The following is a 24,927-nucleotide window of genomic DNA, read 5'->3' on the forward strand; positions in this document are numbered from 1 at the left end:
TTGCCAGAGCTGGTCTGGCACTTGTAGCTCAGTGTAGGTTTTCTGGTGAACAGTTGCAGAGAACACCAACATGAGACAAGGCCACTGTCTGACTATGATGGAACAAGACAAAGACAAGGCCATTCCATAATCATACAGAGGTGAGATCAAAATAAAAACATTGTCCAAAGCACAAAAAATGACTGAACATCTACCTATCCTGGCTATTATGAGTGACTGCTCTTTTTTGTCAAATACAGCTGTAAGCTCACTTCATTCCTCCTGCCCTACAGACAAAGTTTATTAAGATACCCAATAATGGAATTATCTCTGCTTCCTCCACAGCATTCAGACAAGAGAAAAGCCCTGTTAACCTCCCCCAAATCACTTAACACAGGGCTGAATGCCATAGTGAGTTCTTTCTAACACCTTCTTAATTTGACATTCCTTGGGGTGTGTTCTGCTTCATTGCAACTGATCAGCAACCCCAACTTTAACTATGGATCTCTAACTGTAGGGTATTGACACAGGTTATGCCCAGTTTCATCCTTACGCTTTTTCTAATGTTTGTTCTGAAACTCTATCTATTTTGTGCATTAAGGGTAACCTCAATCTTCAAATTTGTTATCAGCTGATCTGCTTCCAAACAATCTAAATCAGTGCTACTCAAAGTGTGCTGGCCATTAGTGGTTGTCTATGGTGTTGGAGGTGAGAGATGGAAAATGACGGCTGTTGGTTAGCTGGTGTCTTTTTGGACTTGTAAAAATGTTCTAAAATGAGTTGCGATGCTCCACAATGCTAAATTAGGAAAAGCATTGAATTATACACTGGAAATGCATAAATTGCTTGGTGTGTAACTAATTTCTCAATAAAGCTGTTAGAAACAAAAGTATGGTTCCAAAGACTGGCCTCACCATGACACAGAGGCAGAAATTGAAAGAATTTGCTCTTATAGCCATTTGACAGTTTTAGGTATGTTGAATATTGTAAGTAACAAAAATCCACGTGTTTTTTTCCGTTTGCCGTTTCAAATTTCATTTTCTAAATATTCATGTCTTATTATATATTATTTAAAAATCAGTCTTCCATGGGCTGGGAGAAAACCTCAGATAGTTGAGAAACACTGACCTAATGTAACTTAACAGTTTAAACGGTGTTGTCGCATAGGCTCTCAATGTGGAACTACCATGCCCAGAATGCCCCGCGAATGCGTAGGCGACGTCCGTTCCGCTGGCCTCGCCGCTACGTCCCCTGGGGCATGAAGTACATGCCTTCCGCTGAGCATGCTGTGCTGTCCCGGCTTTTTTTCCTGTTTGGGGGACTGGATCATCAGAGGAGAGGTGATGTCTCCCGAGGAAAGGCTGCAAACTATGTAATATCGGGGGGCGGGAGGGAGTGACACAACCGAGCCTGTTACATCACTTGTTGGGGACCAGAAATAGCCCTGACTTACGAGCCATCGTGACGAGCCTTCCCCGGAATCCTCCAGAAATGTTGGGATATTGTTGAGGGAAGAGCTTAATCTGCAAGTCCGGGCCGGTAGCGGCGGCAGGTTTTCTTCCGCCCAGCACGATTTCTATCCGAGATGCAGGGTATTGGATTTTTCCAGTGCTTGGAGGCAGGCGTGAGCCCACTCCTAGTGAGGACGGGGGAGATCACTTTCATTGGCACAGGACTTACTGTGCGCCCCGCGTGGAGAATGCTTGTCATTTACACAGGGTGTCACTGTTGACCCTGCACTGATAGTCCCAAGGCCTCTCCTTTAGTTAAATGACTTCCCCAAGGTCATTTATCTGGGGGTAGAACTGGAAACTTAACACGTTGGTTTTCTAGCCATTGAGCTGGTTCCCTTCTCTGTTGTAGGCAGACAGGAGCATTTTGAGGATACCCTTGCTGTGTACCGGGTTTTTGTGTACGTGTGTACCCAGGTTGGCTTAGGTCAGCATGCTTACTGATAGACACAAAGTACCAATACTGTCTTGTTTTTGTTTTTCTTGTGGACAGCCTAGCATAGCCATAGAGAGGAATCTGAGCCAATCTTTCAGTGTTGGTTTTGTTGATCTAAGGAGGTGTTCCAAGTTGAAAGAGTTGAAATAATTGAGTGACTGTCTCAGCTCCACAAGTGCTAGATAGTTTTTTAACCTTTTTGAAAATAGCTTTTATCTGTAAAATGCAGATGATAATATCTATTTGATAGGTTAGTTGAGAGAATTTAACAGGATGGTATATTTTAGAAGTCCTTTGTGAAATATTGCAGAATTGTTAGATGCTAAGATTTTAGTCCCAGCTTTTCTTTTGTTTCAAAATTAGAAATATAAACATTTATAATATATATTTAAAACAAATAGTCCTTTTTCATAATTATCTTCTTATATTGCTTCATCATGTCTTGATACATTTCTTGATTTCTCTGTATTTACTGATTGGAGCTTTAATCTTACTTACTGATTTATACTGATCTAAGGTCAGTAGTGACCAAACCATTAGAGTTCTTTTAGAGTACCAGAAGAAAGGAGAAAGAAATTATCCTTAAAGTAAATAAACCAGAAACTATCTTTCTGAAAAAATTTTTTTTTTAAATTTTATTTATTTAACAGAAAGAGAGTGCACGCATGCAAATGGAGGGAGAAATGGGGAGAGAGAGGGAGAGAATCTCAGGCAGACTGGGTGCTAAGGGCAGAGCCCAGTGCTGGGATGGATCCCACTCTGAGATCATGACCTGAGGAGAAAGTAAGAGTTGGTTCCTTAATCGACTGAGTCACCGAGGTGCCCCTAAAAAGATTTATTTATTCATTTATTTTTGTAAAAAGTTTATTTATTTGAGGTAGAGCAAGTGAGCATGTGAGTTGGGGGGTAGAGGGAGAGGGAGAAGTGGACTCTCTACTGAGTTGGGAGGCAGATGCAGGACTTCATCCCTGTACCCTGTAATCATGACTCAAGCCAAAGGCAGATGCTGACTGACTGAGCCACCTGAAAAAAAAATTTTTTTTCAAAAAGTGTATAGCTCTGAATTAATGGCTGTTCCTTGTAAAAATGTTAAAGGTGATTATTTATTGCAAATAGTTTGACTTATTTGTTTAAAAAGATGTTTCTGAGTATAGGATTTTTTTCCCTTCTGCTTTTATGGTCATATATATATAGGTCACATATATATGTGGTCACATATATATGGTCACACATCTATATATAGATATAGAAAAATATTTTCTATATCTATATATAGATACAGAAAAAAGATATAGAAAAATGTAAAAAAATTTGTTAAATCTAACATATATATAAAACTATATATATATCTATATCTAAATATATCTATGTATCGATATATAGTCATTTACACAGGGTGTCACTGTTGACCCTGCACTGATAGTCCAGAAAAAAATAAAAATTTTTTCAAAAAGTGTATGGCTCTGAATGGCTGTTCCTTGTAAAAATGTTAAAGGTGATTATTTATTGCAAATAGTTTGACTTATTTGTTTAAAAAGATGTTTCTGAGTATAGCAAAAAGATATCTAGATATATCTAGATATAAATATATAAAACTATATATATCTAGATATACATCTATAAAATCTATATAAATATATAAACTATATATATCTAGATATACATCTAGATGTATAGATATATATCTAGATGTATATCTAGATATATATAGTTTATATATATATATATATATATATGTTAGATTTAACAAATATTTTTTTAAATGGAGTGCAGAAAGAAGTCCCTTTTCATGGACACTTAGTTTCAGACCAAATCCTGCTGTTTGCTTCAGACTAGAACAAAGCCTCTAGTTAAAGCAGAAAAAGCTTATGACTTTAATTTGAATTTTGGAACTAGTTTGGTATTAATAATACTAGCATAACCATGTTAAACCAATCCTTTTACAGAAACTGCATGTTGGAATGGGATTTGGAGTTGTCATAACGGAAGCAAAATACATGAAGGAAAAATAGTTACCTTCTAATCAGCATGTTGCACCTGACTACTAGTCGCAGATGGTTTTTGTGACCTAAGAAAATTTGTGATGTAAATGAAAAATTACCTTTCTTTTAGACTGGTTGTTTGTAAATATGCTTCGTCTAAGAGCAGTTTTTCTGTTCTCTCGGAGAGTGTTTCAATTTCGAACCTGCAGTTGTAAACCACTAATTAGCCAGATGATTACATGTACAGATGAAGAGCAAGTATTCGATCTTATTGGAAAAAACAAAGCCATACTTTCAGAAAAACAAGTGGAATGTGCACTGAATATACTTTGGCGGTTTCAAAAGCAGAAGACCAGCTTTTTCAAAAATGCTGAATGTATCAGAGACCATCCCCAATTTCTTACTCTTCATAGTTTAGCTACAAGTGAAATGGAATTCATGAATGATGATACGCTAGTGAATGTGTTGTATATCACACAACAGTAAGTAATATGCTTTTAGATTTTATAGAAATCACTGTAGTTTATATTTTAATTTTCTAAAAATCTCTTTAAAATGAAAAACAGTGCTTTTTTTCTATAGATAGTTTTCCTGATCATCTAATACTTTTAAGATGTTTAGAAGATATTCTTTGATTTTATATGATATATGTATATCAAATATCCTGTTGTGCAACCTAAATATGTACAATTTTTATTTGTTAATCAAATTCAGGAAAGCTGGGAAAACATTAACAACAAAAAAAGAAATTTTACATTGTTTGCAAGGGAATCCAGCCTTTAGAAGAACTGGATTTTCTAAATAAAGTATTTGGCAGATGTGTAAGACAAAAATAACACACAAAAGTTGCAATAAGTTTGTTTCTTAGCCTTATTCATGGAAAAACAGCAGTTTTCTCACAGAATTATCCAACCTGTATATCAGTATACATTTGTTTTCTCAGTGGTCATGTTAACTTGGAAAATGATGAATAAGACAAAATTAAACAAGTCTTTTTTTTTTGCAGGACCTTTCAGAGCCTTTAATATTTAATATATATTATAAATACATTATATTATAAATAAGGTCAGTTTCCAGACTTACTTAACCATAAAACATTGTGTAAAATACCTCAGAAGACTCGTGTCTATTAGGCAGATGGAGAAATGCTGCTTGGTAATGATTTGTCTAAAAACTATATTTCTATGTTTCCCTCCTAGGTCATATTTTAATAATGGAGGGATTTCAAAAATAGAATATATTTTTTGTTTTTGAGTTTTAGAAACAATATGTAGCTTAGTTTTGCTTTATGACTCAACCTGAAAGTCCTTGATTTTTAGGAGACAAACTTATATAACCTTAACATTATAAAGATATTGAAAAAAAAAAAGATTTTTATACCTACAAAATACAGTATATGTGGTTAGTTATATAGAAAGTATTCATTGTTAATGAAGATATACTGGAAGAGGGACTCTTATATGTTGTGGTGGTATAATATATATCAAAAACTATAAAAATATCCTGGATCCAATAATTTTGCTTCTAGGATTTATCCTAAGAAAGTAATCTGAGATATATGTAAAGGTTATTGTACATTGATACTCACCTCAGCATTATTTGTAATATTGAAAAACGAAAATTCTAAAAGTAGTTGTGTGTTTAAATGATATATTCACATAAGGGAATAGAATACAATGTTTAAAAATTGTTGTGAACAATATGTCATGAGCAAATGTCCGTAATATAATGTTAACTTATTGAAAAGGCAGGATATAAAAATGTAAAAGAAATATGTGTATTTCATATATGTGTAAGAAAGATAACTGGAATGAAATGCTCCAAATTAATGATGGTGGCTATTAATGAGTACAGACCTATAAATGATTTTTAGTACCCTATTCACGTTTTTCTTTATTTTATGAACTCTCTCCTATAAAAATATTTTTGCAATCAGAAAATTAATATATACATTATATATACTTTTTTTTTTTTAAACTTGTGTTTTTTTTTTTTTTTTTAAAGATTTTTATTTATTTATTTGACAGAGAGAGATCACAAGTAGACAGAGAGGCAGGCAGAGAGAGAGAGAAAGGGAAGCAGGCTCCCCGCCGAGCAGAGAGCCGGATGTGGGACTCGATCCCAGGACCCCGAGATCATGACCCGAGCCGAAGGCAGCGGCTTAACCCACTGAGCCACCCAGGCGCCCCGACATTATATATACTTTTAACATAATATATATCATTGAACATTTTCATTGTTCAGTGGAAGGCACTGAACAGACAAAAGAATGAGAGAGGCATGGGATAAAATGTAGATGTTTATTATATTGTATCAATGAAACAAAATATTTTTTTTTTTTTTAAGATTTTATTTATTTATTTGTCAGAGAGAGAGCGAGCAAGAGCGAGCACAGGCAGACAGAGTGGAAGGCAGAGTCAGAGGGAGAAGCAGACTCCCCGCGGAGCAAGGAGCCCGATGCGGGACTCGATCCCAGGACGCTGGGATCATGACCTGAGCCGAAGGCAGCTGCTCAACCAACTGAGCCATCCAGGCGTCCCTCAATGAAACAAAATATTAAAAAGAATGAAAAATGAAAAAAATGAAATGAAAAATGAATGAATGAAAAAAATGAATGAATAAAAAAAAATGGGAGTGAACCATAAATAAGGACTGCATAAGAGTAGAATAACTTGAGGTTCACTTTTGCGTTCTTACTTGCGTAATTGTTTTAAATAATTTAAAAGTGTTTATGTATGGAAAATGATTTTCTCTTGATTTTATCAAGGTGTGCTACTGAGGCCCATGACCTGGTTGCAGTGCTAGTTACAGAAGCATGGAGAAGACTGGAAAGGCAAGTACTCTATTTCATCATCTTAGATGACAGTTATCCTATTCAAGGTTAGCTCAGTAAAATCTTATAAAGAATGGGGTGCTGCTGCCTACCTGTTAAGCTTCACTGAAAAAAAAAAGTAAACCCATTTAGGTTGAGGATTTTTTGATTATGTAAAGGAAAATAATAAGGAATGTGTATTTTCCTAAAGAGAGAAAGAAAACACGAATATTTGCTCTTTAAGAGTGGGAACAATGTGCTTTTCCACATATATAATTAATCAAAATATAAGTAAGGTGCAGTAACAGCTATTTGGCTTTTTGAATCTTCTTTTCTGGAAGATTCTGCTTCAGAAAAAAAGATTCAAGGTGCTTGGCTGACTTAATTGGTAGAGCATGAAATTCTTGATCTTGGCATTGTGAGTTTGAGCGTAGATTGGGAGTAGAGTTCACTTAAAAACAAAAAAAAAGAAAGAAAAAAAAGAAAAGATTCTCTGAGTGATAAGCAAGAAAAGAAGACACCAGTTTACTAGAAAGGAAAACTATTTAACATTGTTTAGCAGCATGTGCAGGTGCTTATTTATTACTTCTTTATGGAGAGACAGTGGACATGGCTCATAGGTGACTTAGTTTTCAAGTCTACTGCTGTGAATATGATCAGATCTCTTTCCTGTACATAGCTATATTTGTAACATGTTGCCATAATCAGTAATGAACTAGAAAATGTAAAATTTGTCCAGGGTGTTCTTATGAGTATAGAGAAGTCTATTCTATTCAAAATTTTCTTATATATACTATATAAGAATATGTGAGAAACTCCCATTTATTAAAAAAAAGGGGGGGAGATAATAACAGACCTTATTTTGGAATATGTTTAGCTATTTCTGAAAATTTTGCATAGCCTAATCCCTTTTTAACATAGTGATTCAGGATAGCCTATATCCATTATTAGTGGAGTATAACAAATGTTAGTGAAAAAAGGGAAAATCAAAGTGGGAAAGAGAAAGGAGGATTTAAAAACTACAGAAAAGAGAGGTGGTTCAAGATGGTGGCACAGAAAGACCCTACTCACTCTACCAAGTACACACCAAATCTCCAGATACCTAGGGAACAACTGTCTCAGAAAGGACCTGAGGACTGGCTGAACAACTCTTCCACAACAAATGATCCAAGGCCATCTTGAGATAGGTAGGAGAAGTAGAGCCTTGTTCTCACCAAGAATCCCACTCCCTACTCAGTGATTCGAAAGAGGGAGGGATCTATCCCTGAGGAGTGAGGGGTTTGTGCCACACATCAGGAATCCAACTCCTGGGACCTGTACCACAGAGATGAGCTCTCAAATGTATGGCTTTGAAAACCAATGGGGCTTACATCAAGGAGACCCAAGGGTTGTGGGGACTGTGCTCTGAAAGTGCTCACACACAGACTTACTTGTCCTGGGACCCAGCACAAGAATAGCAGTTTGGAAGTGCCTCAGCCATATGTGATGGATTCACTGGGTAAGCTTTAAGTGCCTGCTAGAAGGACAGGGGTCTATTGGAATTCTCTCTGTGTCTAGAGGCACACTGGTGGGCACCATTTCTCCACTCTTGTACCTTGCTAGCACCAGAACTGGCATGTGCTATTTTTGCATTCTCCCTTTACCTTATAAAAGCTGTTTTCCCTGTCTTTTGTTCTTCTGTGACTCTGCCCCACCAATCCTATTGGACCAACTTGCCCTGACTCAGGGCTCCCCGCAGCCCCAAACTGCTAAAGATGGTAGGCAGCTTTGTCTTGGCCTGGTGCTCCTCCTTGGCCCTGCCAAGGCTGGCAAGTATGGCAGTCCATAGAGGGAAGACCCTTTAAACACCTGCCTCTAGTGTCCATGCAGGCTTATGTTTCTGGGACCCATGGGACTGAACAAATCAGAGAGTTCTTAATACCCACAAAGCACTATACAGATAAGCAGATTGTAATGTCCCAGTCTTCCTGTGACCACTCCTTCAAGACTGAAGAGATAGGTATGTTGTCTAATACATAGGAACAGACACCAAAAGCCAAAGAAAAATGAGAAAACAAAGGAATATGTTCTAAATGAAAGAAGATAAAACCCCTGAAAAAACCTTAATGAAACACAAGTAAGTAATTTACCTGACAAAGAATTCAAGGTCATGGTCATAAAGATGCTCACTGATCTCAGGAGAAGCATGGATAAACACAAAACTTTAAAAAAGAAATGGAAAACATAAGAAAATATAAACAGAAGTCATGGAACTGAAGAATATAATAACTAAACCGAAAGACATAAAACAGAGGTTCAACAGCAGACTAGATGAACCAGAAGAAAGGATTAGTGGCTGAGACGAGGGGAGTGGAACTCACTCAAACAGCAGCAAGAAAAAAAAAAGTCGAATTAGCTCATGGGGGCCATGGGACAACATCATGTGAAATAATGTTCTCATCATAGGTGTCCCAGAAAGAGAGGAGAGAGGGATAGAAAACTTATTGGAAGAAATAATAGCTGAAAACTTCACTAACCTGGGGAAGGAAACAGACATTTAGATCTAGGAGTCCCAAAGAGTTCCAAATAAGGTGAACCCAAGAGATTCACACCAAGACACATTATAATTAAAACATCAAAAGTTAGAGAATCTTAAAAGTAGCAAGAGAAAAACAGCTTGTTTTGTACAAGGGACTCTCCCTCTTACCCCCAAGCCCAAGATTCTTATCAGGTTTTTCAGCAGAAACTTTGCAAGTCAGAGGGGAGTCATGTGATATATTCAGAGTGCTGAAAGCAAAAAAACTTCTAACCAAGACTATACCTGAGAAGGTTATCATTCACAATTGAAGGAGAGAAAGTTTTCCAGACAAACAAAAACTGAACAAGTTCACCACTACTCAACTAGACTTTTAAGACATTAAAGGTACTTCCAAGTTGAAAAGAAAGGCCAATTGGTGACAAGAAACATATGAAAGTAAAGAACTACAGCCAGAAAACAGATAACAAAATGACAATGAGTAGATACCCATCTATAATTATTTTAAACATAAATGGACTGACGCCCACTTCTAGCTCTGTGGCCTCAGCAGAGTTGCTTTAGGTGTCCTGAACTGCATGGCAGAGCGGTGGCTCTGGTGGGAAGCCAGTAAGAACTCCATTGAGTGCCAGTCTAGGGAGAACTGGGGGACTGGAGGCTGGGCTGAATCTTCACCAGACTCTCCACCCAGGCAGAGCCTGGCTGCCAACCCCTCTGGCTATAGGCCCCTTGAGTTCCCAAACTGGTCCTAGACAGATGGCTCCCCTGCACTTCCAGTGAAAGGCTAGGTTCAAAGAAAAGCCCAAAGGGAGAAGTTTGCAAGATGAATTGTACTGCTGTCAGGGGAAATGGATGCTAGGTTGCAGGCATGGCAGCTTAAGCCGTAGGAGAAGTTGCAGAAAGACGAAAAAGAAAAAATGCCCTTAAACCTGATGGGGCTCTACTGCAGAACCTACTACTAGGTCAATAAAGAGCAATTCTGATATCTCTTCCCCAGCCTCTCTGCCTTTCTTTTCCATCAATTATGTGCCACATCCTAGCCAGAAAAGAACCTTCATGTTCCCCATCTGTCTGCAGAGCACAAGATCACCACCTAGAGGGGTTGTCTCAGTGCCCTCATCCCTGGCTCCATTTCAGTTCAGCAGAATCTTGCTTTTGGATACCTACCCCTTTTGCAGGCCATAAGGCTGCACAACTATGAACACTAGCTGCTCTGTGAACATGAGGAAGGGGAAGCAGTTTTCCTGGTTTTAGCTAAGGACGTAAGCCTCCAATAGCTCATATACAGCTCAGGCCACATATGGTTATTCATTTAATAATGTTTTGATGAAAAGAGCAAACCCCCAACCCTCCAAAACGGACTAAATTCTTCAATCAAAAGATATAGAGTGGCTGAATGGATTAAAAAAAAAAAAAAGCAAGATCCATCTATATGCTGCCTATAAGAGGCTCCCCTCAGATGTATTGACACATACAGGTTAAAAGTGAAGAAATGGAAAAAGTTGTTTCATGCAAATGGAAACCAAAAGTAAGCTGGGGTAGCTATTCTTACATCAGACAAAGTAGACTTAAAATAGACTAATAAAAGAAAAAGGTGGGCATCACATAATGATAAAGGACTCAATCTAGCAAGAAGATACAACATTTGTAAATATTTATGCACCCAACATAGGGGCACCTAGAAGTATAAAGCAATATTAACAGATCTAAAGAGAGAAATTGACATCAATCCAATGATAATAAGGGCCTTCAATATCCCACTTACATCAATGCATACAGGAATAATAAGGAAACATCAGCCTTAAAACACGTCAGGCCAGATGAATTTAGGTATATGTGGAACATTCTACCAAAAAGCAGCAGAATACATATTCCTCTCAAGTGGAACATTCTCCAGGATTAATAATATGTTTGGCTACAAAACAAGTCTCAAGAAATTTTGGAAGATTGAAACCCTCTCAAGCATCTTTTAAGACCACAGTGATATGACAGTGGAAATCAATCACTAAAAAACCTGGAAAAATTACAAATATGTAGATATTTAACAACATGCCACCAGACAACCAATGGATCAATTAAGAAATTGAAGGAGAAAGGTGCCTGGGTGGCTCAGTGGGTTAGGGCCTCTGCCTTTGGCTCAGATCATGATCTCAGGGTCCTGGGATTGAGCCCCACATCAGGCTTTCTGCTCAGTGGGGAGCCTGCTTCCTCCCCTCTCTCTGCCTGCCTCTCTGCCTACTTGTGATCTCTGTCAAATAAATAAACAAAATCTTTAAAAAAAAGAAACTGAAGGAGAAATTTAAAAAATACCTTGATAAATGAAAATGAAAATATAGCTTTCCAAAATCTGCAGCAAAAGCATTTCTAACAGGGAAGTTTGTAGTGATAGAGACCTACTTCAGGAAACAAGTAAAATCTGAAATAATCCAACTTTCTCCCTAAACGAACTAGAAATCAAAGAGCAAAGGAAGCCCAAAGTTAGTAGAAGGAAGGAAATAACAAAGGTCAGAGAAGAAATAAATGACGTAGAGACTAAAAAGGGGCACCTGTGTGGCTGGGTCGGCTAAGTGTTTGACTCTTGGTTTCAGCTCAGGTCGTGATCTCAGGTTATGAGATTGAGTCCCAATTGGGCTCTGCTCTCAGCATGGAGTCAGTTTGAGATTCTTTCTTGCTCCCTCCTTCTCTGCCCCCCCCCCCAACTTGTACGCATGCTTGCCCTCTCTCTCTCTCTCAAATAAAAAAATAGACTAGAGAGAAAATAGAAAAGACCAGTGAGGGACACCTAGGTGGTTCAGGTGGTTAAGCATCTGCCTTTGACTCAGGTCATGATCTTGGGGTCCTGGGATTGAGCCCCACATCGGGCTCCCCACTCAGTGGGAAGCCTCCCTCTCCTTTTCCCCCAGCCCTGGCCCACTTGTGCACTCTGTCTCTCAAATAAATAAAATCTTAAAAAGAAAAAAAGGAAAAGATCAATGAAACTAAGCTGTTTTTTTTAAAAAGTAAACAGTTGATAAACCTTTAACTATTTACTAGGAAAAAGAACTTAAATAAATGAAATCTGAAATGAAAGAGGGAACATTATAACTGATACCAAAATAATACAAAGGCTAGTGAGAGGCCAATAAATTGGACAACTTAGAAGAAATGGTAAGTTCCTAGAAACAGTCTTCCAAGACTAAATAATGACCAATTACTAGCAAGGAGATTGAATCAGTAATCAAAAAACTCCCAACAGAGTGGGAGACGAACCATGAGAGACTATGGACTTGGGAAAACAAACTGAAGGTTTTAGAAGGGAGGGGACTAGGGAGATGGGTAAGCCTCATGATGAGTATTAAGGAGGGCATGGATTGTATGGAGCACTGGATGTTATATGCAAACAGTGAATCATGGAACACTGTTTGTTCAAAAACCAATGATGTACTGTATGGTCACTAACATAACACAATAAAATAAAATAAATGAATGAAGGAATGAATGAATTTTGAAAACTCCCAACAAACAGGAGTCCAGGAGAAGACAGTTTCAGTGGTGAATTCTACCAAACTTTCTTTTTTTTTTTTTTTTTTAAAGATTTTTATTTATTTATTTGACAGAGATCACAAGTAGGCAGAGAGGCAGGCAGAGAGAGAGAGGAGGAAGCAGGCTCCCCGATGAGCAGAGAGCCCGATGCGGGGCTCGATCCCAGGACCCTGGGATCATGACCTGAGCTGAAGGCAGAGGCTTTAACCCACTGAGCCACCCAGGCGCCCCTACCAAACTTTCAAAGAGGATTTAATTCCTATTCTTTTCAAGCTCTCCCAGAAATCTGAAGAGGAGGGAACCCTTCCAAACTCATTTTACAAGGCCAGCATTACTCCAATACCAAAAGCAGACAAGGACACTGTAGAAAAAGAAAATTACAAGTCAGATCCCTAATGAAATAGATGTAAAAATCCTGAACAAAATATTAGCAGGCCAAATTTAGTAATACATTAAAAAGATCATATACCATTGTCAAGTGAGATTTATTCCAAGGATGCAAGGATGGTTGAACATCCACAAATCAATCAATGTGATACACCACATTAATGAACTGGAGGATAAAAATTATATGAACATCTCAATAGATGCAGAAAAAGCATTTGACACAATTTAACAACTACTTATGATAAAAAAAGAAAACAAAGCAAACTCTCTACAAAGTTGGTAGATAGGGAATGCCCCTCATCATCATAAAGGCCAAGGGCAATGTCAACAAAAGCAAAATAAGCCTAGTAGACTACATTAAACTAAAAAACTTTTGCACAGTGAAGAAAATCATCAACAAAATAAAAAGGCAACCTACTGAATGGGAAGAGATCTTTGCAAATCATATATCTGAATAGGGGTTAATATCCAAAATATATGGAGAACTCCTACAACTCAATAACAACAACAATCTGATTAATTAATTAACATGGATAGAGAACCTGAATAGATCATCTTCCAAAGAAGACACAGATGGCCAATGGGCACATGAAAATATTTCTAACATCACTAATATTGGAATTGCAAATCAGAACCACTGTGAGGTATCATCTCACTATTGTTAGAATGGCCATTATCAAAAAGACAAGAAGTAACAAGTGTTGGTGAGGATTTGAGGAAAAGGGAGCCCTCTTGCACTATTGGTGGGAATATAAATTGGTAGAGTCACTATGGAAGACATTATGGAGTTACCACAAAAACTAAAAGCAGAATCACCATATGATCCAACAAGTCCACTTCTGGGTATTTATCCAAAGTAAATAAAAATACTAAAAAAAAAATGTATGTTCATGGCAGCATCATTGATAATATTCAAGATATGGAAACAACCAGAGTGTTCACCAATGGATGAATGGATAAAGATGTGGTGTGTGTGCATACATGAACACATACATATAATATTACCCAGCCATAATAAAGAATGAAATCTTACCATTTGTAAACACATGGAGGGACATTGTGGATATTAGGCCAAGTAAAATAAATCAGACAAAGACAATATGATTTCATTTATATATGGAAATTTAAAAAAATGAGTGAACAAAAGAAAACTTACAAAGGCAGAGAATAGATTGATGGTTGCCAGAGGGGAGTGTCATTGGAAGATGGGCAAAATAAGAGAAGGTGGTGGGCAGGAGGTACAAATTTCCAGTCACAAGTCATAGGGTTGCAATGTACAGCATGGTGACCTTAGTCAATGATATTATGTTACATATTATTATGTAACTTTATATGATAACAAGAGTAAACTGGACTTACTGGGGTAATCATTTCACAGTATATATAAATATTAATTCATATACAAATATCAATAAATGTAAATTCATACTGAAACTAATGTAATGTCAAATGTCAATTACACCTTGATAAAAAATAAAATGAAAACCATGGAACACAAAGAGCAAAATACATGAACACAAAGAGCACAAATACATGTTACTAAATAATGAATTGATGAACCAAGAAGTCAAATAAATCAAAAATAACATTGAAACAAATGAAAATTGGGGCGCCTGGGTGGCTCAGTGGGTTAAAGCCTCTGCCTTCGGCTCAGGTCATGATCCCGGGGTCCTGGGATCGAGCCCCGCATCGGGCTCTCTGCTCAGCAGGAAGCCTGCTTCCTCCTCTCTCTCTGTCTGCCTCTCTGCCTACTTGTGATCTCTGTCTGTCAAATAAATAAATAAAATCTTTAAAAAAAAAAAAAAAAAAAAAAAAAAAAAAGAAACAAATGAAAATTAAAAGCCAAGTTTCCAAGATCTTTGGGATGCAGCAGAAGTCTTGAGGAGGGAAGTTTATAGTAATACAGGCTGACATCAAGAAGCAAGAAAAATCTCAAACAATGTAACCTTACACCTAAAGAAGTTAGAAAAAGAAGAACAAACAAAACCCATACTGAGCAAAAGGAAGGAAATGATGAAGGTTAGATAGGAAATAAATGATATAGAAACTAAAATATACAATAGAAAGGTCAATGAAACCAGGAACGTGTTTTTTGGAAAGATTGATAATATTGATAAACCTCTAGCTGGAGTTATCAGAGAGAGCGAGCAAAAGAGAGAGAGAAACCAAATAAAATCACTAATGAAAAAGAAGAAATAACAACCAACACCACAGGTAGTGTTTGGGTGGCTCAGTCACTTAAGTGTCCAAGTCTTGGGTTTTTGGCTTAGGTCAAGATATCATGGTTCTTGGATTGAGCTCTGTGTCAGACTCCGTGATTAGCAGGGAGTCTGTTTAGGATTCTCTCTCTCCCTTCCCCTCTGCCATCCCATTGCTCATGCCCTCTGTCTCTCTGTAAAATGAATAAAATGTTTTAAAAAGAGTACCAACACCACAGAAATACAGACAACTATAATATGAAAGCCTATATGCCAACAAATTGGACAACTTAGAAGAAATGAATAAATTCTTAGAAACATATAACTTACCAAAACTAAAGCAGGAGGAAATAAAAAATTTGAACAGACTGATTACCAGCAATGAAACTGAATCAGTTAATCAAAAAAATAAAAATCAGAAGTCCAGGACCAAATGCCTTCACAAGCGAATTCCACTAAACATTTAAAGTAGAGTTAATATCTATTACTCTCAAACTATTCCAAAAAATAGAAGAGGAAGGAAAACTTCCAAATTCATTCCATGAGGCCAGTGTCAACACTGATACCAAAATCAGATAAAGACACCACCAAAAAAGGGAACTACAGGCCAGCATCTCTAATGCATATAAATGCAAAAATCCTCAATGAAATATTAGCAAATTGGATCAATAATACATTAAAAAATAATATGTCACAATCAAGTGGGATTTATTCTAGGAATACAAGGGTGGTTTAATATTCACAAAATAATCAATGTGATACATCACCAGTAGAAGAAAGGATAAAAACTGGCCACTTCATTAGATTTAGAAAAAGCATTTGACAAGGTACAACATCCATTCATGATCAAAATCCTCTGCAAATTAGGTCTAGAGGCAACAAAGCTCAACATCAAAAAAACTTTATATGAAAAACCCATAGCCAACATCATTCTCAAGAGTGAAAAACTGAGACCTTTTCCCCTAAGGTCAGGACAAGACAACACCACCTTTATTCAGCATACTACTGGAAGTCGTAGCTACAGCAGTTAGCCAACATAAAGAAATAAAAAGCTTCCAAATTTAAAGGAAGCAGTAAAACTCTCAAAATTTGCAGATGACATGATACTAAATATAGAAAAACCTTAAAGACTCCATCAATAATGTGGGGTGCCTGGGTGGCTCAGTGGGTTGGGCCTCTGCCTTTGGCTCAGGTCGTGATCTCAGGGTCCTGGGATTGAGCCCCTCAGGAGGGAGCCTGCTTCCCCCCTCTCTCTCTGCCTGCCTTTCTGCCTACTTGTGATCTCTCTCTGTCAAATAAATAAGTGAAATATTTTTTTAAAAAAAAGACTCCATCAATAATGTAAAAAAAGGAAAGACATTCATGTTCATGGATTGGAAGAACAAATATTGGTAAAAATGTCTGTACTAGCCAAAGCAGTCTACAGACTTAATGCAATCCCTATCAGATATCAACAGCATTTTTCACAGAACCAGAACACACAATCCTAAAATTTGTATGGAGCTACAGAAGACCTCTAATAGCCAAAGCAATCTTGAAAAAGAAAAACAAAACTGAAGGTATCACAATTTCAGATTTCAAGTTATATGATAAAGCAGTAGTAATTAAAACAATATGGTACTGGCATAAAACTAGACAGATCAATGGAATAAGCCCACAGTTACATGGCCAATTAATATTTGACAAAGGAGGAATCAATATCAAATGGGCAAAAGACAGTCTGTCCAACAGACAGAAACACCTTTTTTTTTTTTTTTTTACCATACACCAAAATTAACTCAAAATGGATTAAAGACCTAAATGTGAAACCTGAAGCCATATAAATCCTTGAAGAGAGCATAGCCAGTAATTTCTCTGACAGTGGTCATACCATCATTTTTCTAGATACATCTCCTGAGTGAGGGAAAATAAAAGCAAAAATAAACTATTGGGACTATATCAAAATAAAAAGCTTTTGCATAGGGGCGCCTGGGTGGCTCAGTGGGTTAAAGCCTCTGCCTTTGGCTCAGGTCATGATCTCAGGGTCCTGGGATAGAGCCCCACATCGGGCTCTCTGCTCAGTGGGGAGCCTGCTTCCCTCCTCTCTCTGCCTGCCTCTCTGCCTACTTGTGATTTCTCTCTGTCGAATAAATAAATAAATTCTTAAAAAAAAAAAAGCTTTTGCATAGTAAAGGAAATAATCACCAAAACTAAAAGGCAGCTTACTGAGTGGGAGAAGATATTTGCAAAGGACATATCCCATAAAGGGTTAGTATCCAAAATAAATAAAGAACTGATACAATTGAACACACCAAAAACAAATAACCTAATTAAAAATGGGCAAAGACATGAACAGACATTTCTTCAAAGAAGACATCCAGATGGCTAACAGACACATGAAAAGATGCTCAACATCACTCATCATTGTGGAAATGCAAATCAAAACTACAATGAGATAATTCCTCACACCTGTCAGAATGGCTAAAATCAACAACACAAGAAACAGGTGTTGTTGAGGATTTGGAGAATGAGGAGCCCTCTTGCACTGTTGGTGGGAATGTAAACTTGTGCATTTTACTGTGGAAAACAGTATGGAGTTTCCTCAAAAAGTTAAAAATAGAGCTACCCTATGATCCAGTATTGGCACTACTGGGTATTTACCCCCAAAATGTAAGAACACCAATTCAAAGGGATACATACACTCCAATGTTTATAGCCCCTTTATTTACAATAGTCAAACTATGGAAGCTGTGCAATAGGTGGGTGGCTGAAGAAGATACAGTACCTTTAAATGATAGAATATTATTCAGTTTTTAAAAAGAATGAAATCTTACCATTTGCAACAACATGGATGAAGCTAAGGAGTATAATGCTAAGTGAAATAAGAGAAAGACAAATAACATATACTCTCACTCATATGTGGAATTTAAGAAACAAAACAAATGAGCAAAGGGAAAAGAAAGAAAGGAGAGACAAACCAAGAAATAGACTGTTAGTTATGGAGAACAAACAGATGGTTACCACAAGGGAAGTGAGTGTGTGTGTGTGTGGGGGGGGGGGGGAGTGGCCAAAGTAGGAAATGGGGATTAAAAAGTGAAAAAACAAAACCAACAAAACACATAACATCTCTCCTAAACCAAGTAGAAACCTAGGGCAGAAAGGAAAGGATTGATTAAGGTGCAGAAGAAACAACAGGATTTAACCTGTAGACAGAGAGGAGCAGGCTCAACACTGGTTATTATTACTCCATCTTAAGCCTTTCAACATATTGCTTCTTCTTTTTTTTTTTTTTTTTTTTTTTAAGATTTTTATTTATTCTTCAGAGAGAGAGGGAGAGAGAGCGAGCACAGGCAGACAGAATGGCAGGCAGAGGCTGAGGGAGAAGCAGGCTCCCTGCTGAGCAAGGAGCCCGATGTGGGACTCGATCCCAGGACGCTGGGATCATGACCTGAGCTGCTTAACCAACTGAGCCACCCAGGCGTCCCTCAACATATTGCTTCTTAAAGTATAAACCATGACACATTCTTAAAACTGTAGTTATATATGGGTGAGTCCTTTAGGCCTTTGTTGTTATGTACTAGATTAAATTAAATAGGATCAAACAGTTCTCTGGCTTGAGAAATTCTACGTTTACTGAATTATGATTCTAGTAAGTCTCGTGACCTAAACCCATCTGTCTTCTCTTCACCATTTTTGCATTCTCTTTATCTGTAACTAACTTTTTTTGAGAGAAAGGAGAAATATCTTACTTCTTTTGTGCGCAGTAAGGAGAGATACCTTATTTCTTTTGTGAGCAGTCCAAACTGGATTTTTGGGTTAAATTTGGTCATTGTTGCCAATAGCTCAAATTTTAAAAATTGTTCTTTAAAGCAGCATTGTTATGTATATTATGCTGCATGAACAAATCAGTTGTAAAATAGATGCTTTTTTTTTGTTTTTCTGTTAAATAGTTCAATTTCAAATTACAGTTGTACTTTCCAGTCAACCAGGCATTTCTCTTTACTTTTTCATTTCAAAATAGCTTAGAAGATTTTATTCTATATGATGTTTTTTATTTTTAGTGATACTTTCATTTTTTCATATTGATAATATTTAAAAATTTTTAAAACTCTAATTATATTTTCTATGTAGAATTTTTAGTAGTATCATAAAATAACATTAACTCATGGTTTTCTTGGTCGCTGTGGCCTATTATGTTAATTTTTTGTTACTACATTAGCTATTAACCAATATTTTGTTAAAATGTTTATAAATGTTATGTAAACATAATTTGGAATGATTCAACTAGGACACATTATGAGTTAACACTATATTAAGGACTCTAGGAAGGGTAATTAGCATGTATTTGTTTTAAAGATTCCTCCATGATTTAAATGATTCAGCTGTTTTTTTTTTTTTATTGTTGTGTGGCATTTTATGAATAAGTACAATTTATCCAGTGTATTTTTAATAGATATTTAGATTGTTTCAAGTTTTTTGCTATTAATATATTGTGCTCCTGTGGACTCCTTTATGCCTGTTTAGTGAATTCTGAGTTCTTTTTTTCTTTTTTTTTTAAATCTATAACAATTCTCCTTCCTTCTCTTTTGTCTTGCCATTTTCTTGTTGAAGAAATGGAATCATTTTTCCTATAGAAAAATTCACAGTCTTGTTATAGTAGTGGTTGTTTTGTTAATGTAGAATCTTATGTTGAAATTGATCTGTCACCTCAAAAAATGAATAGATTAATGATTCGAATAGTTTGAACTGATTTTTCCCTTTAAAAAATCTTCCAATAGGGGCGCCTGGGTGGCTCAGTGGGTTAAGCCGCTGCCTTCGGCTCAGGTCATGATCTCCAAGTCCTGGGATCGAGTCCCGCATCAGGCTCTCTGCTCAGCAGGGAGCCTGCTTCCTCCTCTCTCTCTCTGCCTGCCTCTCTGCCTACTTGTGAACTCTCTCTGTCAAATAAATAAAATCTTTAAAAAAAAAAATAAATCTTCCAATAGTATCTGGCTTTTTAATTGTTAGCTTTTATACTTTTATAATAGTAAAAAAAAATCAATATTTAAAAAATATTCCTTTTATGTTAGTAATGTATTAGTATATTAATACTTCTGAATGTTCATTGATAGATGAATGACTTTTTATTTTATAATTGTATTGTGTTTAATTTATAATTATATAAATTAATTTATAATTGTATATTGTTTTAAGTGAAAGTAAATAGTAATGATATCCTTTGTATATTTCCTTTAATAGGTTTGATATTAATGTGCTGTCAAAATTTTCCTCTTGCCTAGCAAGTCAACATTTGTATTTTAGTCCACTAATGGGAAAAATAGCCGCTATTGTACATAAGAACCTGGAAACCATAGAGGACTTAAGGTAAATGTACTTAAGGTAAATATATGATAGATCTGGGCTTTGGATACATATACACTTAGATTTACCACTTACTTCCTATGTGACTTTAATCTCTTGAAACTTTAGTATTGTTATCTATAAAAGAGTACTACTTTGGAATCTTCTTTGCAATGTTGCTGTGGGAATTAGAGATAAAGTATTAAAATAGAACATGATATTGTTGAGATCTGTGAAATATTTGAGATTTTACTTTACTGTAAAAGCTTAAAAGTTTGCTGCTCCCAGTGACCTCATTTAACTTTAATTACCATCCTAAAGACCCTGTCTCCAAATACAGTCACATCGAGGGCTAGGACTTTAATATATGGAGTTTTGTGAGGGGACAGTTTAGTCTGTAGCATACTTCAGTGTTCATAGCAGCTTTAGTTGTAATAGTCAAAAGGTGGAAATAACCTAAATGTTCATTGATAGATGAATGAATAATCAAAATGTGATATATAGCTACAATGGGATATTATCCAGCCTTAAAAAGGAAGGAAATTCTGATGCATGCTACAACATGGGTGACATTATGCTAAGCCAAACACAAAAGGACAAATATTGTATGACTCCACTTAAATGAGCTCCCAGAGTAGTCACATTCATAAAAGCAGAAAGTAGAATGGTTTTTGCTAGGGGCTAACAGGTGTGAAGAATTGAGAGTTACTGTTTAAATGGGTAAGGAGTTTTTGAGAAGATGAGGAAGTTCGGCAGGTGGATAGTAGTAATGATTATAGAATAATGTGAATATACTTAATACCACTGAACTGTATACTTAAAATGCTTAAAATGGTAAGTTTTATGTTATATATATATTTTTATAAACATAGAGCAACGTAGCTTGTAAAAGCAGAGAAAATAAAAATCAGTGTAAATTTTTTTAACTTTAAAAAATTCTTGTAGGCCCCTTTGAGAATCTAATAAAATCTTTGGATATTTCCCTACTCTAAACTGCAATTACAAATATACATAAAATTTAAAAAATCATTTCAGAGGCTTAATGGTTAAATGAAATAGCAATACTAAGTTACCAATTAATGTTGCTTAATATTAACATCAAACACTTGAGTCGAGAAGTCAAAGTATTATACAACTGGGTTTTAAAAATATATTTGTTTTATTAAAAAGGTTGAAGAAATTTGGAAACAAAAATAAATGCAAACAGTCCCCTTGTCGTAAGGGTTGAGATGGTTTACATTTTTTCTGTAGATGTTTTATAATTATCATCCTTGAGCATTTGTTATATACCTTTTCCATTTTGCATTTCTTATCCATTATGGGTACATTCTTGTATTTGTGGTTTTCTGATTTTTGTATTATGTAAGATCTGTGTTTTGAAAGCAGGGACCTCACCTTTGTAATTTTGATGTCTCCCTCAATGCCTGGAGGAGTGATTTATGTTTCCTAAAAGTATTTTTTAGTGAAGAAATAGTAAATGCTATGTTATATTCAGTACTTACTGTCATATATTACTATCTGCCTAGCATAAGACATTAAAAAATATGAAATCATTTATTAGTGAGAAATATTTTGCCAAGATTTTTATTAGTAAGTTACAGATACAAAGAGAAAGGAGTAACAAACAAAGTGAAGTCTATTGCCAAAAATAAAAATTGAGATTTTTAATGTTGCATTCATGGGCTATTGGTCCAAAGTGATTTCTGAGTGAATTTCACTAAAATATTTTCCTTCAAGGCAGTTATCTATAGAATGAGATATTATGTACACTTAACAAAAGATATTATTGCAAATTTTTAAAAATCTACATTTGATTACTAGGAGGCCCCATAAGAATATATAAAGGCAAAATTCTGTGGTATAAAACCTGTAATATTTTAACTAGTTCTTTTCCATATCGAATCATTTAGTCTTAGGATTGTTCTTTATTCTTAAATAAGGTGAAAATTTTTGCATCTTTTTCCTTTTTAGGTCCTTGTCTGTATTGATGGTCAGCATATCTTCTTTAATATCACAGCGTTTTCGGGAACAATTAGTGAACAAAACAGAACATCTTTTTGATACCATAGATTCTTCTCAGGTCAACGTTGCAAGAAGAATAGTAATATTTCTTCGAAATATTAGATATAGTTATTACCCACTATTAGAAAGGTGTAATGAAGTGTTTTTAAGCAATATGAACGACCTTGATTTGGATTCCATCAGTAAAATACTTAGTCTATATCACTCTTTACAGTTTCATAGTTTTGAATTTATTAAAATGGCTAAAAAGAGGCTAACTGATATGATTCCTCTGTTTGATCACCCTGATGGCTTTGTAAAACTGTTTGTAGCACTGGGACCCATTGCAGGACCTGAAGAAAAGAAACAGTAAGTTCAGTTAAAATTGCTTTACTTTTCTTGTTGTAATTGAATGGAACCTCGCAAGCTTAGACCTTGAAGTTCTGGAAGGCACATATATTACCCCATGCAGCTCTGGAAGGGAGAATAATCTCTTATGTCTGCTCTTTGATCCCTTCTGATTGTTTTAATTTACATCTCAAACTCAATTTACTGTTAAATTCTGAGAAAGGACCAATAACTCCATGGTGGTGGCCAACATAAGAAGGGATAGGGAGATGGATATTCTCTCTAGAGAATGCCATTTAAGTGTTTTTATTCTCCCTTCCTGGGCCAGATGACTGACACTACACACAGATATAAGACTTTCCCACCTCTAGTATGGGGTGTAGAATATTCAGAATTATAATTATAATAATCCTAACAATGGACCATTCTGTTCTTTGTTGTCTTCATATTCGTCATCAAAGTCATAGATTGTTTAAGCACCTTGGTAAATGTTCCCTTATCGGGTTGGAGTGAATTTCTTCTTTTCCCTATCTTTTAAAAATTCCCAGTTTTACCAGATATTGATGTAGATAGAATTGTTTGGGATATAAAGATGGGCTAACATTAAATTAATGTATGATTCCTAAGTATGAGTAAAGAAATAAGTATGATTGGTAGATTCAGTTAAGCAGGGGTTCCAAACGTTGTATAATAGAGGTTATCTATGTCATTACTCTCTTACCAAAGATTCACGGAGAGTTTTATTTTTAAGTGTCCTTTGAGTTATATAAAGATATTTAAGGATACATTTTAAGAGATTGTATCAAGATGGGAACAAGATGACTACTTAAAGAGATTTTATTGAATTTATTTATTTATTGCCACCAAGTACTGTTGGAATCTCATATGCTAAAGCAGTACAAGAGTTGAATTTAACTGGCTCCCTGCCTTCAAGGAATTTATATTCCAACCAGGAGGATAGAAATGTATATATAATTAAAATGTGTAAATACCATGATATTGCAATACCGTTACAAATAGGTACTCAGATTAGTGATAGAAATAGTAGATAGGAAAATGAGAGAAAAATGTGGACATAAATGACTGGGAAAAGCTTTGAGTAGAAGCTGGGTTTGAAATGTTTGATAAGGTTGTTGAAAATGATGGTGTAGAGCTATCCAGTATGAACAGAAAATTAATTTATCCTATTACCTTCAGATTTTATGTTTTGGGCTTGTTTTCTAAATTACTGTATAGGGGCACCTGGGTGGCAGTTGTTTAAGTGTCTGCCTTCTACTCACATTGTGATCCTGGGGTCATGGGGTGGAGCCCCACCTGCACTGGGCTCCCTGCTCAGTGGGAGCCTGCTTCTCCTTCTCCCTCTGCTGCTCCCCATGGTTGTGTGCTCTCTCTTTGTCTCAAATAAATAAAATATTAAAAAAGAAATTATTCTAAAAGATAAAATTAAACATAGTTACTTGTATTAGTGTATGCACTACTTTGGGTGGTTTAAGAATGGATTGTCTTTTTAAATTTTCATTTTATAGTGTCACAGCAAGTATTTAGTGTATGAAATTTCTGTTAATATGCAGGTGTATTGACTTTCTGATTAGATCTTACTCAATTTAAGATAATTGGGATATCGTTAGAATGTTAGTTTTTAGTTCTTTAGCTCTGTAGTACTGAATAATTTCACTGAATTGTATTTTATAATCATTATGACCTTATTTGAGTATCAAGTTAAAAACCTTTTGTCTATATTTCTTTAAGAGACAGTTTAAGATTAGAGCATACTGAAGCCTTAATTCCTTTGATAAAAATGGTGTATTTTTCTTTATTCAATCATTTATATTATCCCCTATCACGTGGGGAGAAAATTGATACTGCATATTGAATTCAGTTTTTGTTTGTACTTCTTTTCTATTCATTACCTAATAA

General features: G+C 35.9%; 1 protein-coding gene and 1 pseudogene across 1 annotated transcript in view; both read left to right on the plus strand.

Annotated features, from left to right (window-relative positions):
* Positions 1-1,224: 1,224 nt before the first annotated feature.
* Positions 1,225-24,927, plus strand: part of FASTKD1 (FAST kinase domains 1) — a 54,823-nt gene continuing 31,120 nt past the window's right edge. The window contains exons 1-5 of the mRNA XM_059167098.1: positions 1,225-1,319; positions 3,873-4,390; positions 6,676-6,741; positions 20,560-20,685; positions 22,633-23,031. Coding sequence (XP_059023081.1) covers positions 4,056-4,390; positions 6,676-6,741; positions 20,560-20,685; positions 22,633-23,031 — 926 coding nt within the window. The 5' untranslated portion in view covers positions 1,225-1,319; positions 3,873-4,055. The remainder of the gene's footprint in view (positions 1,320-3,872; positions 4,391-6,675; positions 6,742-20,559; positions 20,686-22,632; positions 23,032-24,927) is intronic.
* LOC131827712 (large ribosomal subunit protein mL52-like) lies at positions 8,584-10,723 on the plus strand (annotated as a pseudogene).

Source organism: Mustela lutreola, chromosome 3 (assembly GCF_030435805.1).
Source record: "Mustela lutreola isolate mMusLut2 chromosome 3, mMusLut2.pri, whole genome shotgun sequence".
NCBI lineage: Eukaryota > Metazoa > Chordata > Mammalia > Carnivora > Mustelidae > Mustela > Mustela lutreola.